This window comes from Myotis daubentonii, chromosome 6 (assembly GCF_963259705.1).
Source record: "Myotis daubentonii chromosome 6, mMyoDau2.1, whole genome shotgun sequence".
Classification (NCBI taxonomy): Eukaryota; Metazoa; Chordata; class Mammalia; order Chiroptera; family Vespertilionidae; genus Myotis; species Myotis daubentonii.
In genome coordinates, this window is record NC_081845.1 from 26477380 (window position 1) to 26496179 (window position 18800).

An 18800-nucleotide genomic window follows, 5' to 3' on the forward strand; every position below is an offset into this window, starting at 1 on the left:
TAGAAAATAACAGTCATGAGCATTAAGTCTGTAAATAAGCTATATCTCCTTCTACCAACCTGGCTCCCTTTGAATATTCCAACAAAGAGCTTCAGGCCCGCCCACAAATGTTGGTCTACAGTCCGTATCCTCACGGAGGCAGGGGTATAGTTTTACTCTTACCTGATGCAGTGTTCCAACCTAGCCTCCTGCTGGAACACTGTGTCAACCCTGCCTCCCTCCTGAGGGTTCTGCTCTGCCCCTGACATCATCAGAGCATCAGGGCTGAAAAAGAAGAGCATGAGCCTAAATTATTTGTTAAAGTCAACCCCAAAAGGGCTTTATGCAAAAAGTATTTCCATGTATAAAAGTGAGCCTGGAAGACACAACACTGTGTGATCATATTGACTGACATACTGTCAGGCTACATTTAAAAGTTAGCAACAAGTGCAAATTAAATGAGTGCAAACCATATTTTCTGTATTGCACTAGAAAATAAAAATGCTCTCAGTAGTCTCATCCTTCTAGCCTCCAAAGACTCTGAAAAGTCTGCAGATTCAATTCAGTGCAGTGTACCTGCCAAACCACCTTTCTCAAAGACCTTCAGGTTTTTTTAAAAATATATTTTATTGATTTTTTACAGAGAGGAAGGGAGAGGGATAGAGAGTCAGAAACATTGACGAGATAGAAACATCAACCAGCTGCCTCCTGCACACCCCCCCCACTGGGGATGTGCCTGCAACCAAGATACATGCCCTTGACTGGAATTGAACCTGGGACCTTTCAGTCCGCAGGCCGACGCTCTATCCACTGAGCCAAACCGGTTACGGCAAGACCTTCAGTTTTTACCTCGGCTTATCACCTACCCACCCTGGACTTCTGTTATTTTCTTAGTATTACATTCAACACACTAAAAAATTGTTTCAAAAATGACTTGTCAGCTATTATTAATCTTATAGAAATATATACTAGTACATACATTCCTGAAAGTCTTATGGTTTTAAACTTATTTTGTTTTCAAGTAGCAATAACTTGTTGGAAAAATTCTTCAATCATAAAGATTCAAGGTTCCAATTTCGTTTAATAGCTTCCTCAAAGAAAAAGTAAACTATAGCTTTTATTTATTTGAAATAGCAATAATATTCTTATGAGAAAAAATATTTAAAAGATACACAGGTTTTGATAAATTTTAAGTCTTCAATAAAAACTAGAAATGGGACCTTTTTCATTCATTCTTAAAAGACAGGAAAAGAAATTAAAGACAATTTCAGATACACTTTGTTTTGAATATTATATACATCAAAAACTATATTCTATTTCCAAAATTCATTCTATTTCTCTCAACATGCCATAAAATGGAACTTATTCAGTAGGCTGACCTTAAGAATGTCTATATAGAAGTCTACAGGTTTTAAATTAAAATGAAAGATTAAAAAAAAGGAAGTAAAATGGGTCCAACAAAGTTTGAAATGAAACAAAGCAATTACCCAAAATATGAATTAAATTGTACTGAATGCCTTTTTTGGCAGTACTGAACATTTTAGAGAAACTACTATTTGATTCAGCTATTCTACTTCAAAGAATATTACCTATAGATATATAGGAGTTTCCCATTACCCAGGACAACTAAAAATGGGAAAAGCCCTTTTAGATATAGGGGAGAAACCAAGATGGCGGCATAGGTAAGCGCCGGAGTTTGCTGCCTCGAACAACCACTTCAGAAATACAACTGAGGGACGGAACGGACATCATCCAGAACCACAGGAAGGCTGGCTGAGTGGAAGTTCTACAACTGGGAGGAAGGAGAAAAGCATGCCGAGACTCAGAGGAGGCGCAGTGCTGAAGTAAAATACTAGGGTGCGGAGTGCATGCAGAGCGGGCTGGTGGCTGAGGGCGTGGTTGTCGTTTTCAATTGGGAGGGAGTCTCAGGCTCTGAGCTCCAGTTCCGGGCGGGTCTCTGGGGACCCAGACTCATGCGGGAGAAGCGGGACTGTCTGGCATCGGTCGGAGCCTGAGGGCAGCTTTCTCTCCATGGGGCTTGGAGCGATTACTGGGACACTGAGAAGCACAGCCTCTGAGGGCAAGACTGAGAGCAGCCATAATTGCTAACCCCGCCCTGTAAATCCCATGGGACCCGCCCCGCCCAAGCCCTGCAGGGAGACTTTTGCTGGATAGCTTCAGGCAAAGGCTAGATTAGCACCTCCCTAGAGATCCAGGAGCCAGGAAGCCCAGAGGTCAGAGTGGGACCATCCAGTTTGCAACTCCATGGAACCATAAAAGACACACTCAGGGGGCAGACTCAGTGAGCACCAAAGCCCCATCGAAGCAAGTCTACCCCCAGAGGTGTGTCTCCAGCACAGAAGCTCTCCCACTGCAGACACAGCTGATTCTCACAGCCAATTGGCCTGGAGGTCAATTCCTCACAGTGATAACTACAACAATCAAGGCTTAATTACAACAAGACTGTGCACAAAGCCCACAAGGGGGTGCACCAAGAGTGTCTACCTCAGGTAATTGGGACACTTAGCACAGAAAGGCACTCTATTGACACAGCAAAGCATAAAAAATGCCGAGACAAAGAAACAGGACACAAACGACAGAATTGGAGGAAAGCAAACTGCTGGATATAGAGTTCAAAACCACACTTTTAAGGTCTTTAAAGAACTGTCTAGAAGCCGCCGATAAATTTAATAAGGCCCTCGAAAAGACTGGTGAGACCGCAGATAAATGTAGTGAGATCCTCAAGAAGATTGGTGAAACCCTCAATGTTGTGATAAAGAACCAACTAGAAATTAAGCATACACTGACTGAAATAAAGAATATTATACAGACTCCCAACAGCAGACCAGAGGATCGCAAGAATCAAGTCAAAGATTTGAAATACGAAGAAGCAAAAAACACCCAACCGGAAAAGCAAAATGAAAAAAGAATCCAAAAATACGAAGATAGTGTAAAGAGCCTCTGGGACAGCTTCAAGCGTACCAACATCTGAATTATAGGGGTGCCAGAAGATGAGAGAGAGCAAGATATTGAAAACCTATTTGAAGAAATAATGACAGAAAACTTCCCCCACCTGTTGAAAGAAATAGACTTCCAAGTCCAGGAAGCACAGAGACCCCCAAACAAAAGGAATCCAAAGAGGACCACACCAAGACACATCATAATTAAAATGCCAAGAGCAAAAGACAAGGAGAGAATCCTAAAAGCAGCAAGAGAAAGAAAATCAGTTACCTACAAGGGAGTACCCATACGACTGTCAGCTGATTTCTCAACAGAAACTTTGCAGGCCAGAAGGGAGTGGCAAGAAACATTCAACGTGATGAATAGCAAGAACCTACAACCAAGATTACTTTACCCAGCAAAGCTATCATTCAGAATTGAAGGTCAGATAAAGAGCTTCACAGATAAGGAAAAGCTAAAGGAGTTCATCACCACCAAACCAGTATTATATGAAATGCTGAAAAGGTATCCTTTAAGAAGAGGAAGAAGAAAAAAAAGGTAAAGATACAAATTTTGAACAACAAATACACATCTATCAACAAGTGAATTTAAAAATCAAGTGAATAAATAATCTGATGAACAGTATGAACTGGTGATTGTAATAGAATCAGGGACATAGAAAGGGAATGGACTGACTATTCTTGGGAGGGGGGAAAGGGGTGTGGGGTTGAGGGAAGAGATTGAACAATAACTGTGCACCTATGGATGAGGACAGTGGGTGGGGAGTGAGGGCGGAGGGTAGGGTGGGAACTGGGTGGAGGGGAGTTATGGTGGGAAAAAAAGAGTAATTAAAGTAATAATCTGAACAATAAAGATTTAATTTAAAAAAAAAAGAAAAAGAAAGAAGAAAAAGCCCTTTTTAAGTTAGTCAACTTACAATAAGGACTTTAATTTCATAAAGTGAAAAAGAAATTTGATTGGCATTTTGTCTTCAAAATGTACACAGAAAATTATAAAAATGTGCACAGAAAACAAAGAATGAAAGATGTTAAATTTTGTGGGTGCAATTTGGTGGCAAAATAAAGGCATGAATTCAGTCGGTAAATTTACTGAGGACCTACATAAATACAGTAAATAAAAATATGTATTGAGCAAAAAGACAAGACTCCCATTTCCATGGAGTTTTCTTTTTAGCAGAAGACAGATACCCTTTACTTCACTTTTGATTTTTACAACACAATAGTAAAGAAAAAGGCAATTTCTGAGGAAAAAAAAAAAATTAAAGGTACAATTAATTATTCCAAGGACTTTTACTAATCCACTGATATTTAAACTATCATCTTTTAAAGCCCCTAGTGTGTCATCTTGTAAAGGTTTGCTCAAGTATTATCTATCCAACCTTGCTTGTCAATGTCTTTGCCAGAAAATCAAGCAGTTCTAATTATTATGGCCAATTTCATTAAATGGTGCATCTTTGCCAATATCTGTAATTGTATTGATTTCTGAGCTATAATACCCAACTATCTTGAGATAAATAATTCTAGTGTTAAAAGTGTATTTGTGTGTGTGTGTCGGGGGGAGAGGCTTGAGAAGTAATTCCTTAATTTGAAAGTTAATGATCAATATTAATGCATATTTTCATTATTTTTTTCCTTTGCAACTAAGGGCACTTGGAGAGTGAATTTTCAAAAACAAAAAATACTGGGTTCTTTCCATAAAAATATATGCAGAAGCATATCCACTGCAGCACTGTTTTAAAGGTAAAGCCAAGAAACGACCTCAAAAGCCATCAATAAGAGACTGGTTAAATTAAGGTACCAGGTCTGTAGATGACAAAGTGCAAAGATGTCCAATATTATAAGAAAAAACAATCAAGGATGTACAGTGTGAATGCACTTGTGTTAAAACAGATATCTGCATGTGCTACTTGTGTAAGCTTTTATGTTAAAATTTTCTGGATGAATACAGAAAAACTCTTAACAGTGATTAACTCACATCAGTCTAGTTTCAACTATAAATCTGCATAATAAACATCATTAAAAACATTCATTTTAGAAGTACTTTTGATTTTGAGGATTTACGGCAATAGTATTAATAATAATGAAAATTTGCTCAAATTTACTGTATAAAGCAGTGGTTATGAAAGAGACAGAATGGGGAGCACATTCCTTTCCCTCTTTGAGTGTTGAGTCAGATATTGAGTTGTTGACATGAGCATTGTGCGTGAAAACAGAAAACAGTTTAAAAAAACTAGTTCAGCCATTTAGTCATTTAAAAAACATCTACTTATGTACTCAATTTGCATCCTCTAGGTCAGTGGTCGGCAAACTGCGGCTCACGAGCCACATGCGGCTCTTTGGCCCCTTGAATGTGGCTCTTCCACAAAATACCGACTTCTGCGCATGGGCCACAAAGTTTCAATAGCACTGTACGTGCGCGCCTGCACGTGGTATTTTGTGGAAGAGCCACACTCAAGGGGCCAAAGAGCCGCAGTTTGGCGACCACTGCTTTAGGTGCTGAGATAAAATGAACAAGACCAATCTAGTTACCCACCCAAAAGTCTCGAGTGTAGCTTAAGAGAGAAATATCCTATCTAATAATAGACAAACATGGTAATTAACTGTACCTCCGATATGCTTCCCATTGGCTAATCAGGGTGATATACAAATTAACTGCCAACCAAGATGGCGGCCTGCAGCCAGGCAGCTGAAGCGAACAGGGGGCTTGCTTGTCCAGTGATGGAGGAAGACAAGGTTCCCTGCCTGCCGCTGCTGGCCTCTGAGCTGCAGTCTAAGAAACAATGTTGCAATTATAGAAGCTAAACAAAGCCCAGAAACCAGCTTTCGGCCAACGAGGCCTCAGAGCTGGAGTTGCAACAGTGTTTCAATTATAGAAGCCAAACAAACTGAGGTCTCAGAGCTGGAGCTGAGCCCCAGAGCTAAAGCCGGCTCTCAGCTCCAGTGACAGCCGTAGAAGGTAAATAAATCCCAGAACAAAAAAAAAAAGAAAAAAAAGGAGAGGTTGGAAGTTTCAGTCACCTGCCAGCCTGAAAACGGCCCTCAGCCCCTCACCCAGACTGGCCAGGCACCCCAGTGGGGACCCCCACCCTGAAGGGGGTGTGACCAGCTGCAAACAGCCATCATCCCCTCATCCAATCTGGCCAGGCACCCAAGCGGGACCCCCGCCCTGAGCCGGGCCACCCTTCAGGGCAAACCAGCCAGCCCCCACCCGTGCACCAGGCCTCTATCCTATATAGTAAAAGGGTAATATACAAACTGACCCTAACAGCAGATGTCCACCTCTTCCTTGCCCCGCCTGGCTTCTCAGATCACCGATCACCAGTGATTGGAGAACACCCAGATGCGGGGCCAGAGGCCGGGCTGCGTCATTGCCTGGGGAACACGATCTGTCCCTGGGGGGTGATGCAGCCAGGTCCAAGAAGGAGACCCAGGGGCCAGGGCTGCATCGCCACTGGGGCACGCGATCCATGCGGCAGCGCAGCCCCGGCCCCAGAAGGAGACCCAGGGGCCTCCCAAGAGGAGAGTCTCCGTGGTCAGAGGGCGCGGTGTCAGGACAGGAATAAAGACGGAGGTGACTCAGATGCCTGGCTGAGGCGTTAGACCAGCCAGCAGGGCCTTTCAGCCGGGACTGGGGTGGGGGTGGGGTGAGGGAGGCGAGCCGGAAATAGAGAACTACAACTCCCAGGAGGCTTAGTGGCCGGGGCCTGGGTGCCTGGCCATGAAATCGGATGGAGCGTGTTGTTTTGCAAGTCACTTTAACCTAGAGGCTTGCAAGATTGGAAGTTCTGCTCCTGGAGCCAGGGAGAAATGGAGCTGGAGCAGAGAGAGGGGTCCATGGCAGCCGTGAGCTTTGAGGAGTCCTCAGCACCTCCCGGCTCAGAGCTGGCGCTGCCTCTGCTGTTCGGTGGTCACATCCTGGAGAGTGAGCTTGAGACCAAAGTGGAGTTCGTGTCTGGGGGTCTGGGCAGCTCCAGCCTCCAGGAGCCAGACGAAGAGGAGGAGGCAGCCTGAGGCTGGTGGCGGCGGTGCCAATGGGAACTCAATTGCAGGAAGTACCAGGCGCTGGATCAGCACTGCAGGGAGATCGAGCAGGTGAAGGAGCGGGTCCTGAACAGGCTCCATCAGATATAGAGAATAACACGGAGACTCCAGCAGGAGCGGAGGTTCCTCATGAAGGTGCTGGACTCCTACGGCGATGACTACCAGGCCAGCCAGTTCACCATCTTACTGGAGGATGAGGGCAGCCAGGGCACAGACGCCCCCACCCCAGGCAACGCTGAGAAGGAGCCTCCGGAGAAAGAGGGGCTGTCCCCGCCCAGGAGGACGCCAGCGCCCGCAAAAGCCAGCAGTCCGGCCACTGGCGAGGGGCCCAGCGGTAGGAAGAGGCGGCGAGCGCCATGGGAAGGGCGCCAGGCGGGAGTCCCGCTGACTCCAGAACTGGCCCCCATGCAGATAAAGGTGAAGGAAGACTTTGGCTTCAAAGCGGTCGAGGCTCTGGACTCAAGTTGGGTTTCTCGGGGGCCAGACAAGCTGCTGCCCTACCCCACCCTAGCCAGCTCCCCCTTTGACTGACCCCCCCAATAAACGAATCCAATGCTCTCCTCGGCAAAAACAAAAAAAGCTTATAGAGGCATGCTTATAGGATCAAATAGTATAAATATAGATGTAACAGGACAATAAAAAGAGAACCTGGCTATGATGATAACCTGAACGCTGCCTCTGTGCCATTCCTTCTTCGCCAACTCCGTCCACACCTTTGGGAACCCCTGGACCTGCTGGGGCAGGACCCCAACATTCCTCTTCTTAAAAGGACTTCAGTGAGATGGGCTAAGGGTCCCACTGGAACTGCCACAATTTAATGTAATCCCCTCTTTAAAGATCGTATCTCCATATACAGGTACATTCTGAGGTTCTGGGGATTAGGATTTTAACATACATTTTGTTGATTACCCAAATCAGCCCTTAACAACCAGCATGTTTCAGAAAGTAGATTCCTACAGGGTTATTTACCAAACATTCAGAAGTATTTTTAAAAGAGTTAAGCCCCTCGCCCACCGTGCGGGCCCCTCCCGGCGAAGAGCGAAGGCCTGGGTTCTGGGCGCCGGAGGAAAACTGGTGCCAGCAGCCAGGGGAAGGGGCCCCCAGGGGGCCCCAGATTGCGAGAGGGCACAGGCCGGGCTGAGGGACACCCCCCCCCCCCGAGTGTACAAATTTTTGTGCACCGGGCCTCTAGTTTCTATATAAAAGGCTAAGCGACCGTCTGACCGGTAGCTATGACGTGCAATGACCACCAGGGGGCAGACGCTCAATGCAGGAGCTGCTGAGCTGCACTGACTTGGCAGCGGTGGTTCTTGGGTGACGCACCCCAGAACCAGAGAGGAGGAAGCCTGATTCTGGGGTGGGTCACCTGAGAACCGCCCTCTCACAATCCGGGACTCCTCTGGGGATGTCAGGGAGCCAGTTTCAGCCCAATCCCCGCAAGCCAGGCCAAGGGACCCTACCTACTTGAGGGACCCTGCTCCCTCCGCAGATGCCCTTCGAGCCACAGTGCTGCCCCAGGTGTGGCTGGCTGGGGAGGGACCGTGGGAGGTTGGCTCCAGGGCATGTCTGGCCTGTCTCGCCCAGTCCCACCCCGCTGGCTACCTTTCAATTAAATTCCTTTCAATGTGCATAATCTGTGCACCGGGGCACTAGTCTATCAAATTTATATATATAAAAGCCTAAACAACCATTCTACCATTTGACTGTTAGCTATGACATGCACTGACCACCAGGGGGCAGATGCTCAATACCCAGGCATGGAAACATGGAACAGACTAAATTAACTCAGAAGGATTCATGCATTGGTGGGGTCCCTCGGCCTGGCCTGAGGGGATCAGGCCGAAACTGGCAGTCCAACATCCCCCAAGGGGTCCTGGACTGCGACAGGGCACAGGCCAGGCCGAGGGATCCCATGGGTGTATGAATGCGTGCACTGGGCCTCTAGTAATCACATAAAATACAGTGTATGTAAAACTGCAACTGTGCTACAACAAAGAGTCTTTGGAGACTGAGATTAAGATGCAAAGTATCTTAACATGCTTTTTTTCCCTTTATGATACACTGTTGTGGTAGGCTAGCAGGTCACCTTAATCCTTTTTTATTTTAAAGAAGATAACCATTCTTGGAAGATAAACATTCTTTCTTGAATTCAGGTTCAGAAAACTGTTTCCACAGATGAACTTTTATATGCTTTCTTTTGTAAGACAACAAAAATCAAGTTTCCCTTTTTATTTACTTTAGTTGCCATATTTAGTGCTGATGTTAAATATAAGTATTTTAATTCAGGTCTGTGTACGTACTTATACCTATGAACCTTAGCAATTTTATTTTATCTATTTAATACCATAAACTTGTTCAAATAATTTTGGAAAAAATATGTATCTATCCCACCCATGTTTGTATGTTTTTAGAAAGCCTAGCTCGTTTCTCCAAACTGTAACTCAAGTAATCACTTTCACCATCTATTTTTTATGAGTTATTAAATTGTAAATATAAAATACTTATAGAGTGAATATTTTAGTATGTCCCAACATTACAAACATATAACAAAAGACTATATTTTCAAAGACAGAAATATGTTAAGAAAAATATCCTACTTTAAAAATGGCACACATTTAGCATTAATTCACTCAGCAGTTATTTACTGAGCAACTGAGCACATGCCTACAAAGTGCTAGAGCCTGGGGATACTACAGTGAATATGACACATTTTCCTTTTTTCTTGTTTTTTAAATTAACTCAGAATGTAGTGATGGAAAGAGAAAGAAAAAAAAGAACAGTGTGATAGGTGCCACAATAAACAGCACATAGGAGATACTATGAGAGATCAGAGAAGATAGTAACTACTTTTGTCTGAAAGTCAGAAAAGCTCCATAGAGGAAATATTTATGATCAATTTTTAGGTCAGCCAAAAGGAACCGCTTGGGTGGTTTCCCCTTCAACTGTGAACTTCTAAAAACACAGCTACTTAAAAGGATTTTTACAGATCTTGATTGATCCACAGTGTCACATGACAATTTCTATATTCAAAGGACTTGTGGCATATAAATCTCCGGCTTATGATAGCTGGGAGAAAAAAAAAGGTTAATCATTCCCCCAACCCTAAATTAACAAAATTCCAAATTTATCACTTAGTGGTTAGGCAAAGAAGATTTGAAGTTAATATTGTGTGGTCAAATGTTTACAATAAATTTCATCAGAAAATTACATAGATTATGTGCAAATGGTAAAAAAAACACACAACTATGAGCCTTTGATACCTTTAAAATTATAATTAGAACAATAGTATAGAGATATATGCAAGGGGAAAAATAAGAGTGACTCTGTGCTAAACAGATCTAACAGGAGTAAAAAGAAAAATGCCCAGAAAAGAACCTCTACTTAAATCATTAGCCTTAAAATTCTGGCAGTAGATCAAGTTTACAAAGAATCCCAGATTTTATTTAAATTAAATAAAAGAGAGGAAAAAAAGACTACATGCAAAAGCCAGATTCACCCATCTATATGCAACAGATAACAGAATCAGACAAGTCTCAAGAAAATGACATACAACAGAATAAGCTTGATTTAAATTATACTATGCTGTCAGTTTTTAAAGGATTAAAGTCATAGAAAAACTCTAGACACAAAGCCTAATTTTAAAATCAATGGCACAGTAAATATGTGGCTACCACAATTTCTTCCCTTTTGGCTACTATGAAATAAACCAAATGAAGTTCTTTTAGAGGTTAACTGATACCTAATAACTGCCTAAAATGATCAGGAAAACTCTAGGATTCTCACAGGATAATGGTTCTATAAAAAACTAAAACCAACCCTAAAATTTTAAATAGACTTATTGGTTGGTAAAAAGTCAGTGTGTTCAGGCCCTGAAATGTGAATAGCATCAAATACACATTTCAGGTAGAAAAACAAAAAGAACTTGCCCAAAATCACAGGAATAATTAGCAAAACTAGAAGCACACAGATTCTTGAATCTAAGGAGATAGTCCTCTTTTTGGCAATAATAATATGCATATGATTCCTACTGAATAATTTACACAATAAAGTCAGATCATATGCAATTCTGGGTTAAACAGAAGCTGCCCAATAGATGAATACCCTTTTGAGAGCCAAATTCTGTTTTTAACTTCTCTTTTAAAAAGTATAAAATTCCTTCCATCATAATATCTAAAAAGGAATTTAGATAGAAAAACCAAAGACAGTAATTTAGTTTTAATTAGACTCATTTATTTAACATTAGATTTCCTTTTATTCATTCAGAATTTTAAAGAAAGTACTCATTTTTTACCCCCTATATTCTATTTCTTTTAAAATAAAACTATCTGTAAATATGAGCATTTATAAAAGCATTCTTGTAAACATGACAACAATGTAGTATTATCTACATCAAACACAAAATTTCCAGATTTCTTTAGCATCTGAAGAAATTGGCTTTTTAAAAGGAAAATGCTTGAAGACTGCAAAGGTCTAATGATAAACCAGGTATTTCCCTTCAACAAATTAAGATGCATTAAATGGAAAAGTGTTGATAATGAAGACAGGCTACTTTCCCCACTTCAGATAATATAAAATGTAATTAAAGGATGACAAAATAGCAAGACACTGTGAAATGCTCTTCAAATCTCAGCAGGTCACAAGTGTAAAATAAAATAGTGGCATATATTCTTTATCTTTGTTTACAGTTGACTAAACAGACAAAATATTGATCCAGTTCAGGCTGTACATCTTATTCTAATGGCAAATGTACATGCCCTTGATGAAAGGCTTATGCTTTTAAGCTAAGTTTTAACATCTAGATTGTGCTTTGAGAACCAAGTGTTATTTGTCAAGGCACGCAATCAGGTCTCTTCAAGCTCCTGGACCTTACCTGCTGAGTCTTCCAAATCAATCAGCTTGGGCATTAAGCTTTCAGGGAGTTTTTCTGGTAAGTCATAGCCATTCTTCCTAGCAACTACCAGATGAAAAGCAGCACAAAACTCATCCAGTGTTAATGCTCCATCTTTATCAAAGTCTGAGAGTTCCCTAGAAGAAAAACATCAGAAATGGATCCTATTCTACTTTGGATCCCTTTATGTCTCAGAAAAAGAGAAAAAGAGAAATCCTTTTTCAGAAAAAGTGCAAGCAATCAATAATTTTAAAAATTCCATAGATGGGAAGATGTGTAACAAAGTGAATATAGCAAACGGTTATCTGCAGATTACAGGCAATGGCCATGTGGGTGGTTTAAGGCACAATTCTTTCAACTTTTCTAAGAGCTTGAAATTTTCATAATAAAATGCTGAAAAAAGAGCCCCCCAAAAATAAGGTCACCAAAGAAATGGCCTTTAACCATATGTATCTTTAGGTGCAGGACTTAGTTGAAATCAAGCTTTTTAATAAGTCACTAAAAATTCTTAAAACTTTGTTTTTATTGTTATTAAAAGTCTATATGTATTTTAAAGAATCCAATACAATTACAAGGCTTGATACAAAAAGACAGCAGCCCCACCCTGCTATCCTTCCATTTCCTAGATGCAGGAACAACCATTTTTTAAATTTATCACCTTAAACTATAAATAGCATGTATATATTGCTAGTTCTTAACATTTTGGTTTTAGGCATTATCTACCTATCTCCTACTATAGCATTCTATGCTACTAAAAACCCTATTAATAAAATTTAGAATATAGAGAAATATGTAGATATAAAGTGGAAACAACACGTTTATCTGACAATTGTTTTTTAAAAGTAATTTGTGATTGTAATTTAATGACTGATTCCAACCACACAGCAACCATCCTGAGTCTTCAGTTGGTATTTAAATGGGTGCTAAGCACTGTTCTTTTTTTTTTTAAATTTTGTTTTATTGCTTAAAGTATTACAAAGAGTATTACATATGTCTCCTTTTTCCCCCCGCCCTTGACAATCCCCTGGCCTCCCCTACCCCTCAGTGTCTTGTGTCCACTGGTTATGCTGATATGCATGTAAGCACTGTTCTTAAGCTCATGGCTGGTATAGGACTTACTAAATTTTTTTAAAACCAAATGGAATAAATACAACCATGTATGAGCAAACTAGCTTTTATTCCATGCATTATACCAGCAATAAGAAACAGCTACTATAGCTTAAAGACTTTTAGCACTTTTTAAAGAACTACTCTACTGGTATCACTTTATTTCTTCTCTAGAGAGTGAGAGAGAAGCTGACTATTTTATGACAATACGGAGTTATAAGAACATTCTTTAAAAGGTTATTCTAATAGTTTATTTTTAAGGTTAAAAAAATGTACCTGCTGGAAACTCCTTTGAAATAACCCACATTACCCAACTAATATACACCACACTTACCAAATATGAGAAAGTTCAAGAATAGGAAGCTTTGATTTTGTAAAAAACTCTTTAGCTGCAGATCCTGAAATATTAAAACAGTGTTGTTTAGCATTATTTTGAACCTACAGACCCAAGAATCAAATGTGGTCTTAAGACCTTTCTCATGGAAAAAAAAGGTAACCTTAACATGTGTATATGTCATGTTTTTGGTCTCTAGTAATTATAAATTCTTTTTAGACAATCTGAGAATTAATTATCTTATATAATAAAAGCCTAATATGCTAAGTGTCTGGTCATCCAGTGACAAGTCGACTGTTCAACCAATCAAAGCGTAATATGCTAATGATATGCTAAGGCTGCTCAACTGCTTGCTATCATGTGCACTGACCACCAGGGGCCAGACACTCCGACCAGTAGATTAGCTTGCTGCTGGGGTCTAGCCAATTGGGACTGAGCAAGACGGGCCGGACATGCCCTGGAGGCCTCCCGCGGTCCCTCCCCTTCTGGCCAACCTCCTGTGTCCCTCCTCAGCTGGCTGGCCCTTACTGGCCCCGATCAGCCCCAATCGGGACTGGGCAAGAGAGGGCCAGACATGCCCTGGAGCCCTCCAGCGGTCCCTTTGCAGCCCCTCCCTGGCCCTGATCATGCACTGGTGGGGTCCCTTGGCCTGGCCTATGCCCTTTCACAATCCGGGACCCCTCAGGGGATGTTGAAGAGCCAGTTTCAGCATGATCCCGCAGGCCACTCCCCTTGGGAGGGCACCAGAGGCAGGGCTCACGGTCGGGACTGATTGGGCATGAGCCCGCAGCAGGTACAGTGGGGCCAGGATGAACGGGAGCAGGTACGAGCTGCAGGTGGTGTTGGATTGCGGGTTTGGCCCGATCCCCACAGGACACCCCAAGGGACCCCACCTGGGCACGAATTCGTGCACCGGGCCTCTAGTCTTTTATAATCTCTGACCAATAAAACCATGTCTTTGAGATTATGAAACTGAGACTTTGAACTGTCCCATCTAGAAAAATTTGTTTCTTAACAACTCACCTGGAATAAATCCGTTTAGATCAGGCTGAATGGTTTTAAACTGATTTACATAATACTGTCTTTGTTCATCTGTTATTTTCCAGGGATCATCATAGCTACTGGATTGCCTACGAATTTCATTGGCAGTTGTAGCTGAAGCTACAGTTCGTACTGTTGTCTGGTCCTGTAATGAAACATTTTTTCCTCAGTACAGTATCTATCTATATGATTACATGGACCAAGATTGCTAGGTTATTTATCTTTGAAAGTAAAACTTACTTTTTGTGGATGTTTAAAATATAAGAAGTCTTCACAAACCACATACTTATAATTAGGTTACTGAATGTTTTTGGACAATGATTATATAAATGTATAGAATGACAGCAATGTGTAAGCAACAGAAAGTTATGAAAATGTGCCAAGAAAGCCAAGCAAATATATTTCTAGATGCTGAAATCTTTCAAAAGTTCCCTAAGAAATTAGAAAGAAAATCAGTCAAAACTTTTAGTGAAACATTTCAATGATAACAGACTTAAAGAAAAGGCATAGAGTAGAGTTCTGGTTTTTGTTTGTTTTGTGGTTTTTAAATAAAAGTGAATTTGCATTCATAAAATTCGCAACAGCAAAATATAAAATAATGACTGCAGCAGTATTTTGAATGAAGCAAATAAAAATGCAATACCAATAAAATGTCACACCTGGACAGAAGCAGGATGCATGGTTAAAAGAGTACTGGTTGGTGGAGTATCTGCAAAACTGACCCAGTTTTCTTGAGGTGGAGGTGGAGAATGCCCTGACCACATTGCATCACCAGCAGCAGAACCTACAAGCAGAACGGGCAAACATGCTGACTCACTTTTAAAGAATTTAAAGTTATCAGGTTTTTTATTGTAACAATTCACCATACACATATTATATAAGTTTTCTTTCGAGTTCTAACTTTGTAGAAATGTTAATTTCCAAAATGAAATATTTTCTGTCAATTTAAAATTATCTCATTTAAATCTTTTAAATTGTTACTGAAACTAATCTAATATATATATAATATTCTAGGAAATAATCACTTATTCATTTTACCTTCAGAGAATCTGGTATCTATAAACTTTTATCTAAGCATCATAGATATAAATAAATGCAATTACCAATGTTCAAAGTGATACATCTACTTATAAATTTTCACAGCATTTGCTTTCATTTAAGGCACTTAACTTATAATTAAAAATTTTCTTGGAGGCAACTCTTAAAGGAGTGTTATCAAGTTTCCTTCAATTTACACCTTTAATAAATGACTGTTACATTTAGAACTTCTAAATACCTGATTGTGCGTCACCAAAGGGAGACCAAAATGGCCCAGGTCCTGCAAGAGGCCTCTCACCATTTCCTCCACTGGGGTGACGGTTGTGTTTCCTCCATGTGTGTGGAGACGTTGGTGGGGACTGCTGTGGTGAAACTACTGGAGATGCAGGTTCCTAGAAAGAATATCATTATTTTTAAATTTTAATTTTAAGATAGCATTTTCACTGTTAAGGCATTCAGTAAAAGTTTTAGTGAAAACATCTACACAGGATGTCAACTGATAATACTGACATGCACGTGACTACCTGTTGATCTGTAGATGTACGAGACTGGACAGTATCATGGCTTACAGACCCCTTTTTCACTTGCCCCCTTCCAGGTGGTGGAGGAATAACACCAGAATAAGACCCTTGATTTTCAGAATCTGAAGAATATGAGGCTGCATGGCGAGATTCTTGTTCATTCTTTGAAGCAACAAATCTTGGCAGAGGAAGGTCCTTTACTATTAACGGCAAAAAGAATTATTACTTTAAAATAAAAACAGATGCACACATTAAAACCTGAAGTAAGAGGTGAATTAGATATTAGAAAGAATTTTTGCAAAACTGATACAGAAACAACAGAAACAAAATGTCTATCACTACGAAATTTAATTCATCCTCTTCCTTAAATTGTTTAGTGAGACCCTAACCTAGAAAGAAATAGTAATACCAAATTGTCCTTCCAAGGGGTTATAAAAATAGCTGCATTAAATGTCCATTGCATGTCTGGTCCTATGTTTGCACTCATAACCATATCAACCCTGCAAAGTCCCTATTTTACAGGTAAGCAAACTGAAGCTCATTGACAGTAAGTGACAAAATCTAAACCCAGATCAGTCTGACCCCAAAGCCTATGCTGTTTCTACTCACACTAATTCTCTAAAGTAAGATGTTCGAGTTCTAAGTAAAACACAGAATATGTCACTAAGTTTGAGACTAGATTAATCCAAACATTTTCATGGCAGAAATTCCTGAAAATATCTTACTGTTCACCTACCAAAGACACAGTACAAGCAGCTCAATCTACCAACTTTAGCCTGGCTTACTTCACTACTACAGGCAGATACTCTACATCAGGGGTCCTCAAACTTTTTAAACGGGGCCAGTTCACTGTCCCTCAGACGGTTGGAGGGCCAGACTATAGTTTAAAAAAAAACGAAGAACAAATTCCTATGCACACAGCGGCGGCAAAAACACCCGGCAGGCCGGATAAATGTTTTCGGCGGGCCGCATGTGGCCCGCGGGCTGTAGTTTGAGGACCCCTGCTCTACATTCTGTTTTAAATAAAGAAGAAAAATAAAACACTAAGAATTCCGTAGGTCAGTCTAGACCAGAATAACATAGCAGAATCATTTTCAGAAGAAAATGTACTTCCTTCCACTATAATTCCCTGACTCTCCCCTAGAATTTCCACACTAAGGAGGAAATGAAGTTTATTCAGTGTTTATGCAAAGTACTCAAAACTACCTGAAAAGAATGTAAACTCTCAACACGAGAAGGATGTGGTCACACCAGGGGTCCACAATGAAAACCTCCAACCAAGCTGGCATTAAACACTGAGCACTTAAAACTCAGCTGGTGCTAATACTGCTGTATAAAAATCCTAACGTTACAGAAAATGCAGTTCTCTCTTTCCTCTTTTCCCTAGGAAAAATCACAAAACTCTCTGCATTTAAGTGCCTACCTTATAAAATTTCCATCTACTTCATTATCAACACACCTCCAAATAATAGAAAAATAAATTTTCCTAGGTGATACACATAAGGCAGTCAGATGCCTATAACTAGGTTCTAATCTGCCAGTATTTTAATAGTATCTCTATCAACCAGAAAGTTTTGGTTAACTAATGCTTTCTAATTTTATATGGAGCATTCAGTTTTCACAAACAAGAAAAGAAAGTATAATGTTGCTTTATACTTAGAAAAATATATAAAGAAAGCATATATCAGGGTCACTGCAATGCACCCTTTACTTTGATAAGATTACTTACCTAAATTCTAAACAAGTCTTGGTAAATTTATGCTATAACAATCACCATTTTAACAGATTTATATAATCAAATATGCAGGAAGTACATATATGCCATAACACTTAAAATAGATATAAATGTGTTCTAATATTTACAAATTTTAAATAGCAAGGTGGTGAGAATAAAGTCATGACATTTTTCTCAAGGTCACAAATGCCACTGTAATATCAGAAAGACTCAACTTCATTTGTGACTTGAAGTCTATTTTCATTTCAATTACTAATGTGTCGCATATTTACCTGTATTAATACTTTCCACTCTTAATGGGAAACCGGACTGGGCAACAGCTACAAGTTTCAAAGCAATATAGAACTGACTTCTTCCAAAATAACCAAGTCTTGTTGCACCACAAAGCTCCATAATCTATAAAAGAACACAATGTAACATAAGATTCATGACAATAATTCTTTGAATAAGCAACTAACTTCTGTTGATAACGTCTCCAAAATACACAGCTGACATATTACTCTCTCTCACCTGACGACCAACTTCCTCAAGTTTCAGGTTCATATGTTTGAAAACAAAAAGGCACTGACCTTAAATAAGAAGGTTATCATTTGCCTACTTATTAAAACCCATGTGCTAAACAATTTCATTTTATTAGAATAACTATTTTTTCTTAAGAGTCATATATGTATTTTTAGAAACACTCTTCTATATTAACATTGTGCATACAACAGGGTCATGCAACTAACAGATTAGTACGCAGCCATTTTAAATAATAGTCATAAAATGACATATTCAGTGGGGAAAAAGCAGAACACATTTAAACCACATAAACACAAATTTGAAAACAACCAAATATATAAAAATTCTATGAGCAATTTTGTTAAGTGAGATTAAGAGTAGGACTTTTGCCAAAACCGGTTTGGCTCAGTGGATAGAGCGTCGGCCTGCGGACTGAAGGGTCCTGGGTTCCATTCCGGTAAAGGGCATGTACCTGGGTTGAGGGCACATCCACAGTGGGGGATGTGCAGGAGGCAGCTGATCGATGTTTCTCTCTCATCGATGTTTCTAACTATCTCTCTCTCTTCCTCTCTGTAAAAAAATCAATAAAAATATATTAAAAAAAAAAAAAGAGTAGGACTTTTGCCTCTTATTTTCCAGATTGTATTTAATGTGG

At 40.3% G+C, this 18800-nt stretch overlaps 1 protein-coding gene across 15 annotated transcripts in view; it reads right to left on the minus strand.

Moving 5' to 3' along the window:
• Positions 1 to 18800, minus strand: part of REPS1 (RALBP1 associated Eps domain containing 1) — an 82947-nt gene that overhangs the window by 36361 nt on the left and 27786 nt on the right. For 10 of the 15 annotated variants that reach the window (XM_059700491.1, XM_059700489.1, XM_059700487.1 and 7 more), the window contains exons 2-8: positions 17917 to 18040; positions 15913 to 16109; positions 15627 to 15780; positions 15010 to 15134; positions 14333 to 14495; positions 13310 to 13373; positions 11851 to 12005 (exon numbers count right to left, since the gene is read on the minus strand). In XM_059700491.1, the coding sequence (XP_059556474.1) occupies positions 11851 to 12005; positions 13310 to 13373; positions 14333 to 14495; positions 15010 to 15134; positions 15627 to 15780; positions 15913 to 16109; positions 17917 to 18040 (982 nt within the window). The remainder of the gene's footprint in view (positions 1 to 11850; positions 12006 to 13309; positions 13374 to 14332; positions 14496 to 15009; positions 15135 to 15626; positions 15781 to 15912; positions 16110 to 17916; positions 18041 to 18800) is intronic. The other 5 variants (XM_059700492.1, XM_059700490.1, XM_059700488.1 and 2 more) reach the window with 4 other exon arrangements.